We start from the raw sequence: 17,700 nt of genomic DNA on the forward strand, positions 1-17,700 counted from the left end.
CTGAAACTTTACTGCTTGACATGTATAATAAAATCCTGTTTGAGAATGAAACGACTGAATAAATTAACAACAAAACAGCACAGCAAGGAACTGAAAGAAATATATATGGATTATGCTTTACTGGTAATGGAAACATGTAAATGCCAACAAAATAACTTTTTGGTCAGTGTGTGTGTGTTTCAACTATTTAACTGTACTAGAAAGCTTAAAAGGTTGCAAAAAATGTAAATATTGGTATCGGGTTTTTTGGCAAGGTAAATATCAGATATCGGTAGCGGCCAAAAATGTCATATCGGTGCATCCCTTGTACATATAGCTCGGAATAAAGCAACATTTAGTTAACAATGTGATGAGTTAAAGTTAGTGCAAAAAGGGTCAATGCAGATAGTTAAGTAATTAACCAAATAGCTACACGGACTAACTTTAGCTTGGGGGTAGAAGCTGTTCAGGGTCCTGTTGGTTCCAGATTTGGTGCATCAGACTTGCCATGTGGTAGCAGAGAGAACAGTCTATGACTTTGGGAGACTGAAAATTTGCAGGGTCTTCCTCAAACACCGCCTGGTATAGAGGTCCTGGATGGCAGGTAGGTCGGCCCCAGTGATGTACTGGGCCGTAAACACTACCCTCTGTAGCACCTTGTGGTCAGATGCAAAGCAGTTGCCAGACTTAAAACCCTGAAGCAACTATCAACAGACAGAAAATAATCACTAAAAATAGAAATCCCCCCCAAATACACATTAGACATGGTCCTAAACGATATCTTAACCACCATCGATAAGAAACAATACTGTGCAACCAAATTCATTGACCCGGCCAAGGCCTTTGACTCTGTCAATCACCACATCCTCATCGGCAGACTCAATAGCCTTGGTTTCTCAAATGATTGCCTCGCCTGGTTCACCAACTACTTCTCTGATAGAGTTCAGTATGTCAAATCGGAGGGCCTGTTGTCCGGGCCTTTGGCAGTCTCTATGGGGGTGCCACAGGGTTCAATTCTTGGGCCGACTCTCTTCTCTGTATACATCAATGATGTCGCTCTTGCTGCTGATGAGTCTCTGATCCACCTCTACGCTGACGACACCATTATGTATACTTCTGGCCCTTCTTTGGACACTGTGTTAACAAACCTCCAAACGAGCTTCAATGCCATACAACTCTCCTTCTGTGGCCACTGAAACTAGAAACACTTATCTCCCTCACTAGCTTTAAGCACCAGCTGTCAGAGCAGCTCACAGATGACTGCACCTGTACATAGCCCATCTATAATTTAGCCCAAACAACTACCTCTCCCCCTACTGTATTTATTTAATTTGCTCCTTTGCACCCCATTATTTCTATTTCTACTTTGCACATTCTTCCACTGCAAATCTACCATTCCAGTGTTTTACTTGCTATATTGTATTTACTTTGCCACCATGGTCTTTTCTTTTGCCTTTACCTCCCTTATCTCAACTCATTTGCGCATGTTGTATATAGACTTATTTTTCTACTGTATTATTTATTGACTGTATGTTTGTTTTACTCCATGTGTGTTATTGTATGTGTCGAACTGCTTTGCTTCGTCTTGGCCAGGTCGCAATTGTAAATGAGAACTTGTTCTCAACTTGCCTTTCTGGTGAAATAAAAATATAAAATAGTTTGTTAACAAGAAATGTGTGGAGTGGTTGAAAAATGAGTGTATGTAAACTTCCGACCTCAGCTGTATGCACGTCAGCTTTGACATTGGTTTTGCACATCGGATGCCGATGTAGCCATTTTTAGCTATTATCGTCCGATTCCGATATTCTTACCGATATATCATGCATCCCTAATGTGTACATATCTACCTCAATTACCCTGTACCCCTGCACATAAACTCGGTACTCGTACCCCTTGTACATAGCCATGTTATTGTTACTAATTGTGTATCTGTTATTACTTTTATTATTACATGTTTTACTTTTCTATTATTTCACTATTTTCTTTCTCTGCATTGTTGGGAAGTACCCATAAGTAAGCATTTCCCTGTTAGTCCACACCTGTTGTTTACTAAGCATGTGACGAATACAATATGATTTGATTTCGAATAGGGGTTGTCAATGTGTACTGCGGCTATATCATTGGTGTATGTTTTCAAACTGTGCTGTCTTCTATCGTAGGCTGCAGCAGCTGGATGAGGAGAACAGTGAGCTGAGGTCCTGTGTACCCTGTTACCGTGCCAACATTGAGAGACTAGAGGAGGTAAGAGCACTGTCTTTTCACCCATCCCTCCCTCTCCTCTCCTTTCGCCTCCATATCAAGCCAAATCTGCAGTTTTCTTATCTTCCCCCATCTCTTTTCCCGCCAATCCTTTGTCTATTTAGCTCTTTGCTCCAATCGCTTGTCTATTTACCTCTTCTCTCCTTTATGACCCCCATTTCTCCAGTTTCTATCTCTTCCCCTCATCTCTTTCTCTTCCCTTCCATACCTTTTGTATTTACTGCAAGCTCCAAAAGTATTGTGACACACTTATTTAGGGGGGGGCTCTGTACTTCAGCACCTTGGATTTTTAATTATACAATGACTGAGGTTAAAGTGCAAATGATCAGCTTTCCTTTGAGGGTGTTTTCATCCATATCAGGTGAACCGTTTAGAAATTACAGCACTTTTTGTATATAGTTCCCCCATTTTAGGGGACCAAAAGTATGAATTTCAAATCCAAAAGTGCTGGAGTACAGAGCCAGAACAACCAACAAATTGTCACTGTCCAATACTTTTGGAACTCATTGTATCTCTCCTCTCATCCCTCCTTCCTCTTGTTTGCCCATTAGGAGAAGAGGAAGCTAGAGGATGAGTTGGAGGATGTGACTGAGAGGCTGAACGAGGAGCTGGAAACCCGCAGGAAGACGTCCGACAAGCTGACCCACGAACGGCACCAAAACCAGAAGGAGAAGGAGCACACGCAGGAGGTGAGAGGTTATGGGGCGGCAGTGTAGCCTAGTGGTTAGAGCGTTGGACTAGTAACCGGAAGGTTGCAAGTTCAAATCCCCGAGCTGACAAGGTACAAATCTGTCGTTCTGCCCCTGAACAGACAGTTAACCCACTGTTCCTAGGCCGTCATTGCCTAGTTAAATAAAGGTAAAATTAAAAAAAATAATAATAATTTTTAATGCAGTGGGTTGCTATGTACAGTCAAATTATATGAATGCAATGCTTTAATATAAAGGATTTTTTTCATGTATTCCAGTAACTCAGAACTCCCCAGGTCACCCCCCTCTCGTGCTCACTGTTTGTTCCAGCACCTCCCGGTTTACAAATTAAGCACTGAGCATGACTAGCTAGCTACTTGATGCTTTTGCGGTTATCTAAAGAAACACCTGGGAATGTGTTTATCATTAAACTTTCAGTAATTTTTTCTTGTTGCTCAAAGATGTGCATATAGTGGATGCTTAATTAAGGACCACATTCAGACAGCAACCCACTGTACGTCCATCTGACTCTGAATACACGTCAAATGTTGTCCTGTCTGTCATTTAGTTTTGCTCCGTCAATGAGCCTCGGTCCAAATTGCACCTGTTCCGGGCACTACGTTCTTGGATGCACTGACTCATTAGTAGACCTACTAGCTAGTGGAGGTGCCAGTGGTGATGCTGAAATGGCAGGATAAGCAGCGCTGCTAGCTAAGGCATTGCCATCAGGAGCAGTTTGCTTTTCACTCCTCTCATCCGGCACGGACAGTTCTCTGGCTCGTTTCGGATTCGATTCACCATATTTTTCATGACTTTTGGACTTCAAAAACTTAATCAAAGTTGATTGCCTTTTCTTATACATTTTTGATTTGGCTTTCCCTCAGTTTCAAATTCAGTAGGAAAAACTAGCCTAGGCTACGTGACATGATTACGTAGGGACCTCTTCACCAGCAGAACTGGGTAATAACCAGAGATTTAATAAGCAAAACCAACGGTATCCAGAACAACAAGATAAATGGGCACAAAAATAATCCATTGTAGGCCTCCCGGGTGGCGCAGTGGTTAAGGGCGCTGTACTGCAGCGCCAGCTGTGCCACCAGAGACTCTGGCCCAGGCTCTGTCATAACCGGCCGCGACCGGGAGGTCCGTGGGGCGACACACAATTGGCCTAGCGTCGTCCGGGTTAGGCCGGTAGGGATATCCTTGTCGCATCGCCCACCAGTGACTCCTGTGGCGGGCCGGGCGCAGTGCATGCTAACCAAGGTTGCCAGGTGCACGGTGTTTCCTCCGACACATTGGTGCAGCTGGCTTCCGGGTTGGATGCGCGCTGTGTTAAGAAGCAGTGCGGCTTGGTTGGGTTGTGTATCGGAGGACGCATGACTTTCAACCTTCGTCTCTCCCGAGCCCGTATGGGAGTTGTAGCGATGAGACAGTAGCTACTAAAACAATTGGATACCATGAAAGTGGGGAGAAACGGGGTAAAATAAAAAATAATAATAATCCGTTGTGCGCTCACGGGGAATGTGCATAAGCACTACAATAAACAATCCCACACAAAGACATGAGGGGAACAGAGGGTTAAATACACAACAAGAAAATGAGGGAATTGAAACCAGGTGTGTGGAAAAACAAGACAAAACAGCGCCGCCCGAACAAGGAGAGGACCCGAGTTTGGCGGAAGTCGTGACAGATTAGGATGATTCCACAGAAGGATCACCAAGCTTCTTTTTTTTTGGGAGGCGGGAGAAATAACCAGGAGGCAACTTGATTTATCTCTGATCACTTTATGTTTACAGTGCAAACAGTGAACTAATTGTATAAAAAATTATTCCGTGTGAGGTACCGAAGCCGGGCACATAGGCGCCGGAACAAACAAGGTCAAGTCTGGACAGGATGCGGCTCTAATTAAGCACTGGTTACGCTAACGTTAGCTACTGTAGCTAACCAAACAAATATTTAAAATGGCCATCGCTGAATGCCTCTTTATATAACTCGAACTTCCAACAATGATTTTAATCAGAACAGGACATCCATTCCATTTAGCTACTGTTGTGTTGTAGTTCTCCAGTCAAAGATTTAAAGCTGCAATATGTAACTTTTTGGGAGACCCGAGCAAATTCATATAGAATTGTGAGTTATAGATCTGTCATTCTCATTAAAAACAAGTCTAAGAAGTGATAGATCTGTTATGTCTGTTATTTGTATGCTTCCCGTTCTTAAGTTTTGTTTTTAGGTTTTGTATACCTGCTTCAAATACAATGTTTTTGGTTATGGAAAATATATTTGACAGCAGTTTAGGTTGCACAATGATTCTGTACACTATATTTGCTTGTTTTGTCACAAACTGAAATTAGGAAAACTATTAAAAATTTTGCAACAAAGAAAACAGCGGCGCGATTTCTGCATAGTGCATCTTTAAGCAAATTATCACAATTCTAGTAGAAGCAACTTGTGGCTAGTTCATGTTGAAGAACATGGATAAGTTGTTCCTAGGCTAGATCTAATAGCTGTATTACATTAACTCAGATGTTAGCCGTATACTACGTACGTGGTTTGAGGAGTTAGCGAGGCAACTTTGGTCAACTTGGGATAACCGGTACCATGAAAGTGTCTCGCCTTTTATACAGGCACATTTCAATGGCAACGAATCCTTCAGAACTAACCTGCTCCTGGGCAGGCTAACTCCATTTATTCTGAATGAAGTGTCTGAACTGCGAGATGCGAACCTGATTCCCTCCCTCTTGTAAGAATTGCGTCATCATCCTCTTCATTTGAGGAAGACGACTGATAATGTTTCTTTGTGTGTTAAAGTAAGTAAGTAATAGTAATGTTAAAATACCTATCGCATTTTACATTTAGTAATGTCAGAATACATTTTAAACTTCACGCACAGTAAAACTTGTATATGACTTCATATAATTATTTTATCGATAGGAATGTGAAAAAAGGTGCTTGTGCATTGAGAAGCACACCAAAGACGGCATTAACGATAAGTAATAAAATAAAGACGGCACTTCAACAAGCCTATTTCACACCATAGCCTGCTGAATTTACATTTACATTTACATTTAAGTCATTTAGCAGACGCTCTTATCCAGAGCGACTTACAAATTGGAATTTGTAAGATAACTTTTCTTTCATTTTGATTTCAGGAACAAATGAAAATGTGACATAGACCCACCCATTGATTGATGTTTCAGCATTGTCTCAATGCACGCAGTTACAAGCCTGCTAGAGTTAGCAGCAGGCGGACAAGCAATATCTACCGACGTAGTACGGATTAAGCCTGAGCTTGAATGTGAAGCTAACTGAAACTGGCTAGCTTTAGAAAACCCTGAGTAGATCTAGCTTCAGTCATAGTATACTCCTCTGGCTGATCTGTTGTCATTGTCATCTGTGGAATTCATAATATTGTTGGACAGGTTGAAATTCTCTTTGTATCCAGAGAGCCAGTTCAATTTTTTTCCTATAGTTAACCCTCCAATCAGCAATTGGGCGAACACTCATTTAAAATGCCTACAGCTTTAACAGAATTTGTGCTCCTGCATGCAAAATGTTAAACATCAAGAACATTGATAACAGAGAATAGGCCTTCTTAACTCAATGCACTGCTTTTTAAAATCTTTCTTTGTGGACAAATTTGAGTAAATTCAAAACATTTGATTCATCGCGATTAACTAACTCACGAGATTAATCACATTTATTGAAATCGTTTGAGTGCCCTAGTAAAAAAGGATACCTACAATTATTGTTTTTTTCCAACCAACCCCTCCAACTGTTGGTGACTAGTTGCTCTTGCAGAGTAGACTATTGCGGTATCTCTCTCTCACAGCAGTCTCTCTCTCTCCCCTCCCTCAACCAGCTGATTGAGGACCTGCGGAAGCAGCTGGAGCACCTACAGCTGTACAAGCTGGAGGCAGAGGCCAGGAGGGGGCTCTCTCCCAGTGCCGGGCTGCAAGAGTACCAGAGCCGCACCCGTGAGGCTGAGCTAGAGCAGGAGATCCGACGCCTCAAGCAAGACAACCGCAGTCTGAAGGAGCAGAACGACGAGCTAAATGGCCAGATCATCAACCTGAGCATCCAGGGAGCCAAGAACCTGGTGACGGCCTCGTTCTCCGAGTCACTGGCGGCTGAGATCAACTCTGTGTCCCGGGGAGAGGTGAGTCACAATATAGATAGTAGACAGCAGATACACATATACAGTGCCTTCAGAAACTATTCACACCCCTTGACTCTTTCAAAATGTTATTGTCTTATAGCCTGAATTTAAAATTGATAACATTTCTATTTTTTTGGTCACTGGCTTGCACACAATACCCCATAATGTCAAAATGGAATATGTTTTTCAAAAATGTTCTAAATTTATTGAAAATGAGTTGAAATGTTGAAATGTCTCGAGCCAATAAGTATTCAACTCCTTTGTTATGGCAAGCCTAAATTAGTTCAGGACTAAACAAATGCTTAACAAGTCACATAATAAGTTGCATGGACTCACTCTGTAGTAGTGTACCCCACACATACAATTATCTGTTAGGTCCCTAAATCGAGCAGTGAATTTTAAACACAGATTCTACCACAAAGACCACAGGTTTTCCGTGACTCACAAAGAAAAGCACCTTTTGATAGATGGAAAAGAAGAAAAAAAAAAGCAGACATTGAATATCCGTTTGAGCTTAGGGAAGTTATTAATTACACTTTGGATGGTGTATCAATACACCCAGTCACTACAAAGATACAGGCACCCTTCCTAACTCAGTTGCTGGACGGGAAGGAAACACCATGAGACCAATGGTGACTTTAAAACAGTTACAGAGTTCAATGGCTGTGATAGGAGAACACTGAGTATGGATCAACAACATTGTAGTTACTCCACAATACTAATCTAATTGACAGAGTGGGAAGAAGGAAGCCTGTACAGAATACAAATATTCCAAAACATGCATCCGGTTTGCAACGAGGCACTAAAGTAATAGTGCAAATAATGTGGCAAAGCAATTCCCAAGTCATTACTGACTACCACTCTCCATATTTTCAAGCGTAGTGGTGGCTGCGTCATCTTATGGGTTTGCTTGTAATCGTTAAGGACTGGGGAGTTTTTCAGGATACATTTTTTTACTTAATGGAGCTAAGCAGAGGCAAAATCCTAGAGGAAAACCTGTTTCTGTGCACTTTCCAGATGTGTGGAGGTGAATCCACCTTTCTGCAGGACAATAACCTAAAACACAGGGCTAAATGTACACGAGTTGCTTACCAATAAAGCTGTGAATGTTCCTGAGTGGCTGAGTTACAGTTTTGACTTAAATCTGCTAGCAATGAAAAATAACACACAGTTGTATTGACTGAGAGTTGAATACCTATCTAATCAAGATATATTAGTGTTTTATTTTTCTTACATTTTTTACAAATGTTATAATTTTTCTTCCACTTTGACAGAGTATTTTGTGTAGATCGTTGACACCAAATGACAATTATATCCATTTTAATCCTACTTTGTAACTAAACAAACTGTGGAAAAAGGCAAGCGGTGTGAATACTTTCTGAAGGCACTAGTTATACAGAGAAGGCTTTGCATTTATTTTCATTTTATAACCTTTATTTATTTTCTAACCTTTATTTAACTAGGCAAGTCAGTTAAGAACAATTTCTTATTTTCAATGACAGCCTAGGAACCGTGGGTTAACTGCCTTGTTCATGGGCAGAAAGACAGATTTTTACAGTGTCAGCTCGGAGATTTGATCTTGCAACCATTTGGTTAATAGTCCAATGTTCTAACTACTAGGCTACCTGCCGCATTGAAATACAGGCCATAAATATACTGTATTTCTATGTCCATTTTATCTCAGTAAGACTAATTTGGGTGAATAAAGATTCAAAATTCTGAATCTTAAATGCAGATAGCTGAAATCTGTATTGCATATCTTGTTGTGTCCTATTTTAACTTCTTAAATATTTGTTCAATGCAAATGAAAAGTTCATATAAGTTACTATCCTTCTAAACATTTCATCTGTTGTGTTGTTTGCAGTTGATGGAAGCTATCCGCAAGCAGGAGGACGTCAACATCCGACTACAGGACTACATCGACCGCATCATTGTTGCCATCATGGAGTCCAACCCCTCCATGCTGGAGGTCAAGTACTAGAGACGGCCATTTTGGAACAGGGTAGCCTGGCGGTCTCTCCGCCTCACTGGACTGCCATACTGGGAGAGACTGGTTAAACACTTAAAGACTGACTGCTGGGACTAACCACAAATATACAGTACCAGTCAAAAGTTTGGACACACCTACTCATTCAATGGTTTTTCAAAACTATGAAATCACACAAATGGAATCATGTTGTATGTAAAAAAAAAAAAAGATTAAAAAAAAGAAGAAGTGTTAAACAAATCTAAATATAATTTTGATTTTAGATTCGGCCTTGATGACTGCTGTGCACACACTTGGCATTCTCTCAACCACCTTCATGAGCAATGCTTTTCCAACCGTGTTGAAGGAGTACCCGCATGTGCTGAGCACTTGTTGGCTGCTTTTCCTTTACTCTGCGGTCCAACTCATCCCAAACCATCTCAATTGTTTGAGGTTGGGTGATTAAGGCCAGGTCATCTGATGCAGCACTCCATCACTCTTCTTTCTCAAATAGCCTTTACACAGCCTGGAGGTGTGTTGGGTTATTGTCCTGTTGAAAAACAAATGATAGTCCCACTAAGCGCAAACCTGAAGGGATGGCGTATCGCTGGAGAATGCTGTGGTACCCATGCTGGTTAAGTGTGTCTAAAATTCTAAATAAATCACTGACTGTCTCCAGCGAAGCAACATCACACCTCCTCCATGCTTCACGGTGGGAACCACACATGTGGAGATCATCCGTTCACCTACTCTGCATCTCACAAAGACACAGCGGTTGGAACCAAAAATCTCCAATTTGGACTCATCAGACCAAATGACAGATTTTCACCGGTCTAATTTCCCGAGTGGCACAGTGGTCTAAGGCACTGCATCTCAGTGCTAGAGGCATCACTACAGACCCTGGTTCGATCCCAGGGGTCCCATAGGGCGGTGCACAATTGGCCCAGCATCGCCCGGATTAGGGGAGGGTTTGGCCGGGGTAGGCTGTCTTTGTAAAATAAGATTTTTTTCTTAACTGACTTCCCTAGTTAAATGAAGATTAAATCAAAAATGCCAGTTACATCATAGCCCGTAATGGCTTTTGCGACTGCAGTTGAAGAAACCTTCAGAGTTCTTCAGATGTTCCGGATTGACTGACCTTCATGTCCTAAAGTAATGATGGACTGTCAGTTCTCTTTGCTTGTTTGAGCTGTTCTTGCCATAATAGGGACTTGGTCTTTTGCCAAATAGGGCTATCTTCTGTATACTACTCCTACCTTGTCACAACACAACCGATTGGCTCAAACGCATTCAGAAGGAAATCAATTCCACAAATTAACTTTTAACATGGCACACCTGTTAATTGAAATGTGTTCTACCTCATGAAGATGGTTGAGAGAATGCCAAAAGAGTGTGCAAAGCTGTCATCAAGGCAATGGGTGGCTACTTTGAAGAATCTCAAATCTATTTTGATTTCTATAACACTTTTTTGGTTACTACATTATTCAATTGTGTTCATGACTGCACTATTCTTCTACAAAGTAGAAAATAGTAAAAAATAAATAAAACACTGGAATGAGTAGGTGTGTCCAAACTTTTGACTTGTAGTGTGTGTGTGTGTGTGTGTGTGTGTGTGTGTGTGTGTGTGTGTGTGTGTGTGTGTGTGTGTGTACACATATATACACATATATACAGTTGAAGTCGGAAGTTTACATACACCTTAGCCAATACATTTAAACTCAGTTCTTCATAATTCCTGACATTTAATCCTAGTAAAAATTCCCTGTCTTAGGTCAGTTAGGATCACCACTTCATTTTAAGTATTTGAAATGTCAGAATAATACTAGAGAGAATCATTTATTTCCGCTTTTATTTATTTATTCACATTCCCAGTGGGTCAGAAGTTTACCTACACTCAATTAGTATTTGATTGCATTGCGTTTAAATTGTTTAACTTGGGTCAAACGTTTCGGGTAGCCTTCCACTAGCCTCCCACAATAAGTTGGGTACATTTTCGATAGGATTGAGGTCAGGGCTTTGTGATGGCCACTCCAATACCGTGACTTTGTTGTCCTTAAGGCATTTTGCCACAACTTTGGAAGTATGCTTGGGGTCCATGTCCTTTTGGAAGACCCATTTGGAAGCTTTAACTTCCTGACTGATGTCTGATGTTGCTTCAATATATCCACATAACGTTCCTGCCTCATGATGCCATCTATTTTGTGAAGTGCACCAGTCCCTCATGCAGCAAATGACTCCCATAACATGATGCTGCCACAACTGTGCTTCACGGTTGGGATGGTGTTCTTCGGCTTGCAAGCCTCCCCCTTTTTCCTCCAAACATAATTATGGTCATTGTGGCCAAACAGTTATATTTTTGTTTCATCAGACAAGAGGACATTTCTCCAAAAGGTATGATCTTTGTCCCCATGTGTAGTTGCAAACCGTAGTCTGGCTTTTTTATTGCAGTTTTTGAGCAGTGGCTTCTTCCTTGCTGAGCGGCATTTCAGGTTATGCCGATATAGGACTCGTTTTACTGTGGATATAGATACTTTTGTACCTGTTTCCTCAAGCATCTTCACAAGGTCCTTTGATGTTGTTCTGAGATTGATTTGCACTTTTTGCACCAAAGTACATTAATCTCTAGGAGACAGAACGCATCTCCTTCCTGAGCGGTGTGACGGCTGCGTGGTCCCATGGTGTACTATTGTTTGTACAGATGAATGTGGTACCTTCAGGCGTTTGGAAATTGCTCCCAAGGATGAACCAGACTTGTCGAGGGCTTCAATTTATTTTCTGAGGTCTTAGCTGATTTCTTTTTGGATTTCCCATGATGTCAAGCAAAGAGGCACTGAGTTTGAAGATAGGCCTTGAAATACATAGACAGGTACACCTCCAATTTATTTAAATGATGTCAATTAGCCTATCAGAAGCTTCTAAAGCCATGGCATAATTTTCTGGAATTTTCCAAGCTGTTTCAAGGCAAAGTCAACTTCGTGTATGTAAACTTCTGACCCACTGGAATTGTGATACAGGTAATTATAAGTGAAATAATCTGTCTGTAAACAGTTGTTGGAACAATTACTTCTGTCATGCACAAAAGTAGATGTCCTAACCGACTTGCCAAAACTATAGTTTTTTTAACAAGAAATTTGTTGCGTGGTTGAAAAATGTGTTTTAATGACTCCAACCTAAGTGTGTGTAAACTACCGACTTCAGTTGTGTAAATATGTACTGTGTATATATGTACTGTATATGTATAGCTATTTTAGGTGTGAAAAAACACCCCAATTACCCTTAAAGAAGATTTTAATGGAAAATAAAATTGTCACTGTTTGTGGCTGTTATCTGAGAAGATAAGGTACGTGGTTTAACGTCCCTGGTATTTGAGCTTTGCTTTGTGTGCTTGTCTGTTCCCCCTGAATACAGTAGGATTTGGTTATGATGACTTCCCTGAATTTGGGTAGAGGGACCTGAGTTTACCTTGTGTGTGCGAATGTGTTTTCTATGCGGGAACTCTTTTGAGAGTTGGACTGCATGGAAGAGCTAGTTAACTTGTTGCTGTCCCCTTAAACATATTTTAGACAATTAGATCTTATGAGCCTCAATGCTAACATGATTCTCAAACGACGTGTCCTTCAACTACATATCAGCCGATACCATCTTTCACCGTGAGATAAGTAAATGAATGAACTCATGGGACGTTTTGTCACGTTTCTCCTGTATTAGACTGAACCGTGTTTAAACCACATTTAAACAGTATGAAGCACTGGTCAGGAGACGAGGTCAAATTAAGTCGACCCTGGCTGCTCTCTTGAATACAGTCTTGTGGTTGCCGCCTACTACATTAACCGTGTTTATCCTGATTTGACTTGGATTTTCTTCTCAGTGTGAGTTAAGGCAACCCAGGTAAGGGAGGCCTTAACTCTGTTTTATAATGAAACAGAGTCCTAGGGGGTCAGGTGGGCTAAATACTCCAATAAGAGAACACTAACCCATCACATCACTCCCTCTAATGTAACTTTGGGGTAGTTAAAAACGGACAAATACATATATAGATACTGTACTAAATGATGCTCATACTGACATGAAATAATTGGATGGTGTAACTTGGACACGAAATCAAATTGAGAGAAAATGTTGCTCTGACTAGTTTGTATTTTTGTATTTGAGCTGAGTGCACTGGGAAGTGTAGTTCTTTGGCGTGTGACTGACCCTTAGTGGACTCAAGCTGAGTGAAATCAAAAAGGGAGCCATCTTATCAATTGGGAAGTACATGTCTGGTCTGCTTGTTACCTATAACTTTATTTTCCATGAAATGTTGATAAAAAAGCTGAATATATTTGACATGTTGATAAAAAAGCTGAATATATTTGTAATGTTTTATTGAAGGAATGGAATCAGTTGTACCTAAGACAAAAAGTATTGTTTGTAAAAAAAAAAAATGTAAAAGTAAAAAGTTTATTGTTAAGGAATGTAATCGGAATTTGAAGATATCTTTTGCTTTAAGATAACATGAATTACTTAAGAATGCTAAAATTATTTGAAAACGGACTTGTTGCTTGTGGCTAACGGAGAGTTTCAGAGGTTAGATCTTGTAACTCACCCGCAGCTTTTTGATTTAAAGGAGCAGAAAATGTTTAACACTTCGATGAAGCAATAATGTTGTGAAAAACTGGGGAGCGATGGACAGACACCACAATCGGATGTCAACAAACGGACAAAACGCTCTTCTTTACTGTAAGAGCCTCAGTTGACTAAGCCCCAATCTGAATCTCTTGAACTTTTAACCACATTTCTGAAAATAACCAAGAGGAAATGAAAATGGCAGGCTATTGATACACATCATCAGTGCTGCCTATTCACCAATGCACTCTCTGACACGGTTGAGATACTTGACATATTGAAGCTTAATATTGTTGCTGTGTCTTAACTGCTCAAACTGCAGACAACTTGTAGCATTCTGTATCAACCATGCAGCTATACTAAAGACAAATGCAGCCTCCTCCACCTTTCACCTATAAAACACTTGCTCTGTCACCACGCTCTTCTCCTTCTTTTCAGCGCTCCATGAAAAATGGCCTTGGATGTAAATAACTTGTACATGTAAAAAAAAATTCTAACCTTGTAGATTCTAGGTATTTTTATAGCTGAGGGGGAAAAAAAATATTTTCTTTTTTGGTCTTCCACATTTCACATTACTTCACACTCTTTGTTAATGATTCTTTTCCATTGTTTCTCTCCAATACAAGTTGTTTTTTAGGGAAACGTTTGTAAATAGTTTTGGCATTTCTGGATTCACAAGGGATTCTGGTATTTAATGGATTTAATAGTTGAATGCTACTCATGGGGAGAAATTGTTGAATTGAGAAAAATATTTAGATTGAAATTGTTGTCTTGTACTCAAGGTAGCACACAGTACATTTCAAAAGTGTTGTGTTGAGCACCCATTGAATTGACAACACTGACGTGTTTCATTCATTCTGGTCTGATCAATTCAAAATGGCTTTTTTTATGGTGTGGTCATTCCACTTCAGCCCCACTGAAGTGTGATCCACTTTAATGTTGACCTCTTAAAGGTCATTGTAGTTATCAGTGACACATGCTAACTCTTATCTCCCCAGCTGAGAACAGGCACTGTACAGAACTACAGATCTCTTCTGTATATCACTTTCTGAATCTTTTAAACTGATCTTTAGGTTTACCCATCCATAATCATATGGAGGTCAGTGGAGTTGCACTACGCCTGTTGCCTGGGGACAGGTAGTGAGGCCTCATAAAGCCAGCCCACAAAGGGCTGAACAACACATAATGTCAATCATAAACCAATGCAACTGTCTAATTGGTTCAAGTCATTCTGCCTTTGAGTGTAAAAGATGGCTTTCCCGCGCAGTAATGAGGCTCAATGAGGCTTCAGGCAATCATTTACTACTACAGTACCCAGCAGCCAGTGGTGCATTACTAGGAGGAAACCGTAAGACATATCTTCCCACATACTGTACCCTATGTTTCCTGGATACAGCAGCAAGATTACCTCATTTTTTTGGTATTCTTTGTTTCTTTCTTTATTTCAGACTGTCTAGTTCAGACAGCTAGTCGTGACACTTTGCATAATTGCTAGCTGACTGATTAGACAGAGTCCTGTCCAGGCATTCTGTTTTGCGTGGTTAAACTTTATTCAATGGGATTCTCTTATGCACTTTAAACAAGTTCCAATTTCTTTTTAACCCTTGTATTTTCAAACTGACCAAATAATTAGGTTTTACTTCTGACCATTTTAACTATCAGCTCACACACTCCTTTGCTGTAATTTGAAAACATAAACAAAAACATTATTCATTGTCATTGCTAATCCCAATTGTCATTGCTAAACCCTGAAGATCTGGCCTGATAGTCTTAACACTGTGCCTCTGTCATTCATACTTTTGCCTCTTACTAACCTGATGATGAGCCCTGGGAAAGCACTGACCATATGTGACTGTCAGTTTGTTAAATTATAAAATAGAATATTGTAGAAACAAAAATTGTACAACTGAAGTTTATTCTTACTCCGAAGGATAATGTGTAAATTATGATAACAGTATTGTTTACAGCTATATATTTTTCATTGAATATCCCCTGAAAGGTGCAATCCTTGTTATCAGGGGGGCAACTTTCACTGTAGGGGGGCCGCCCTGTTTTAAAATTGGAATGTGAATACAAAAAGAGACAACAGTGTGCTTTAGGGCCATGATTTGGGTAGTCTGTGTGGAGTGTTTATCTGACTGGATAAAAATATATATTATATATTATGTCCCCCTCTCTTCTAAAACCAAAGTTGCGCCCCTGCTTATTGATGTTGGGGAATTATAATTTCAAGTCATTGTAAAAAGGTCAAAGAAAACAGTGAAGTAAGAAAATAAATCAAATAATAAAATGATATTTTGTTTGATGATCTTGATATTTTGTATAATATTGCTCATCACATTTCCATTTACTATAGTTGTGACCAAAAGTTTTGAGAATGACACAAATATTAATTTTCACAAAGTCTGCTGCCTCAGTTTGTATGATTGCAATTTGCATATACTCCAGAATGTTATGAAGAGTGATCAGATGAATTGCAATTAATTGCATAGTCCCTCTTTGCCATGTAAATGAACTGAATCCCCAAAAATAATTTCCAGTACATTTCAGCCCTGCCACAAAAGGACCAGTTGACATCATGTCACTGATTCTCTCGTTAACACAGGTGTGAGTGTTGACGAGCACAAGGCTGGAGATCACTCTGTCATGCTGATTGAGTAACAGACTGGAAGCTTCAAAGGGAGGGAGGTACTTGGAATCATTGTTCTTCCTCTGTCAATCATGGGTACCTGCAAGGAAACACGTGCCGTCATCATCTTTGCGCAAAAAGGGCTTCACAGGCAAGGATATTGCTGCCAGTAAGATTGCGCCTGTCTCCTTAAATTGATTCAGCTGTGGGATCGGGGCACCACCAGTACAGACCTTGCTCAGGAATGGCAGCAGGCAGTTGTGAGTGCATCTGCACGCACAGTGAGGCAAAGACTTTTGGAAAGATGGCCTGGTGTCAAGAAGGGCAGCAAAGAAGCCACTTCTCTCCAGGAAAAACACAAGGGACAGACTGATATTCTGGAAAGGGTACAGGGATTAGACTGCTGAGGACTGGGGTAAAGTCATTGTCTCTGATGAATTCCCTTTCCAATTGTTTGGGGCATCCGGAAAAATGCTTGTCCGTAGAAGACAAGGTGAGCACTTACCAACCGTCCTGTGTCATGCCAACAGTAAAGCATCCTGAGACCATTCATGTGTGGGGTTGCTTCTTAGCCAAGGGAGTGGGCTCAGTCACAGTTTTGCCTAAGAACACAGCCATGAATAAAGAATGGTACCAACACATCCTCCGTGAGCAATTTCTCCCAACCATCCAGGAACTGTTTGGTGATGAACAATGCCTTTTCCAGCATGATGGAGCACCTTGCCATACGGCAAAAGTGATAACTAAGTGGCTCGGGGAATAAAACATCGATATTTTGGGTTCATGGCCAGGAAACTCCCCAGACCTTAATCCCATTGAGAACTTGTGGTCAATCCTCAAGAGGCGGGTGGACAAACAAAAACCCACAAATTCTGACAAATTCCAAGCATTGGTTATGCAAGAATGGGCTGCCATCAGTCAGGATGTGGCCCAGAAGTTAATTGACAGCATGCCTGGGTGGATTGCAGAGGTCTTGAAAAAAAAGGCTCAACACTGCAAATATTGACTCTTTGCATCAACTTCATGTAATTGTCAATAAAAGTCTTTGACACTTATGAAATGCTTGTAATTATACTTCAGTATTCCATAGTAACATCTGACAAAATATCTAAAGACACTGAAGCAGCAAACTTTGTGGAAATTAATATTTGTGTCATTCTCAAATCTTTTGGCCGTGACTGTAGATACAGCATATATGAAGGCATACGAGCGCACGTACTGACCAGAGCACCCACTGATGGGATAGGCCATTTGTATTATCTTTGTATTGTTGTTTTTTTAATAAAAAAAAAAAATGAAAGCCTACATAATGAAGAAGACACTGGTATCACGTAACCATGGATGTGGTTTCCATGGAGAAAGAATGCAGTATCCTTTGAAGTGTCTTGACCAATAGTTTTTGTGATATAGACCA

At 40.5% G+C, this 17,700-nt stretch overlaps 1 protein-coding gene across 3 annotated transcripts in view; it reads left to right on the forward strand.

The window, feature by feature from the left end:
- Positions 1-14,069, forward strand: part of LOC135523916 (rab11 family-interacting protein 3-like) — an 88,772-nt gene extending 74,703 nt beyond the window's left edge. For all 3 annotated transcript variants that reach the window (XM_064950934.1, XM_064950935.1, XM_064950937.1), the window contains 4 exons: positions 2,139-2,220; positions 2,790-2,927; positions 6,790-7,086; positions 8,951-14,069. In XM_064950934.1, the coding sequence (XP_064807006.1) occupies positions 2,139-2,220; positions 2,790-2,927; positions 6,790-7,086; positions 8,951-9,067 (634 nt within the window). In that variant the 3' untranslated portion in view covers positions 9,068-14,069. The remainder of the gene's footprint in view (positions 1-2,138; positions 2,221-2,789; positions 2,928-6,789; positions 7,087-8,950) is intronic.
- Positions 14,070-17,700: the final 3,631 nt, after the last annotated feature.

Source organism: Oncorhynchus masou, chromosome 31 (assembly GCF_036934945.1).
Source record: "Oncorhynchus masou masou isolate Uvic2021 chromosome 31, UVic_Omas_1.1, whole genome shotgun sequence".
NCBI classification, from domain to species: Eukaryota; Metazoa; Chordata; class Actinopteri; order Salmoniformes; family Salmonidae; genus Oncorhynchus; species Oncorhynchus masou.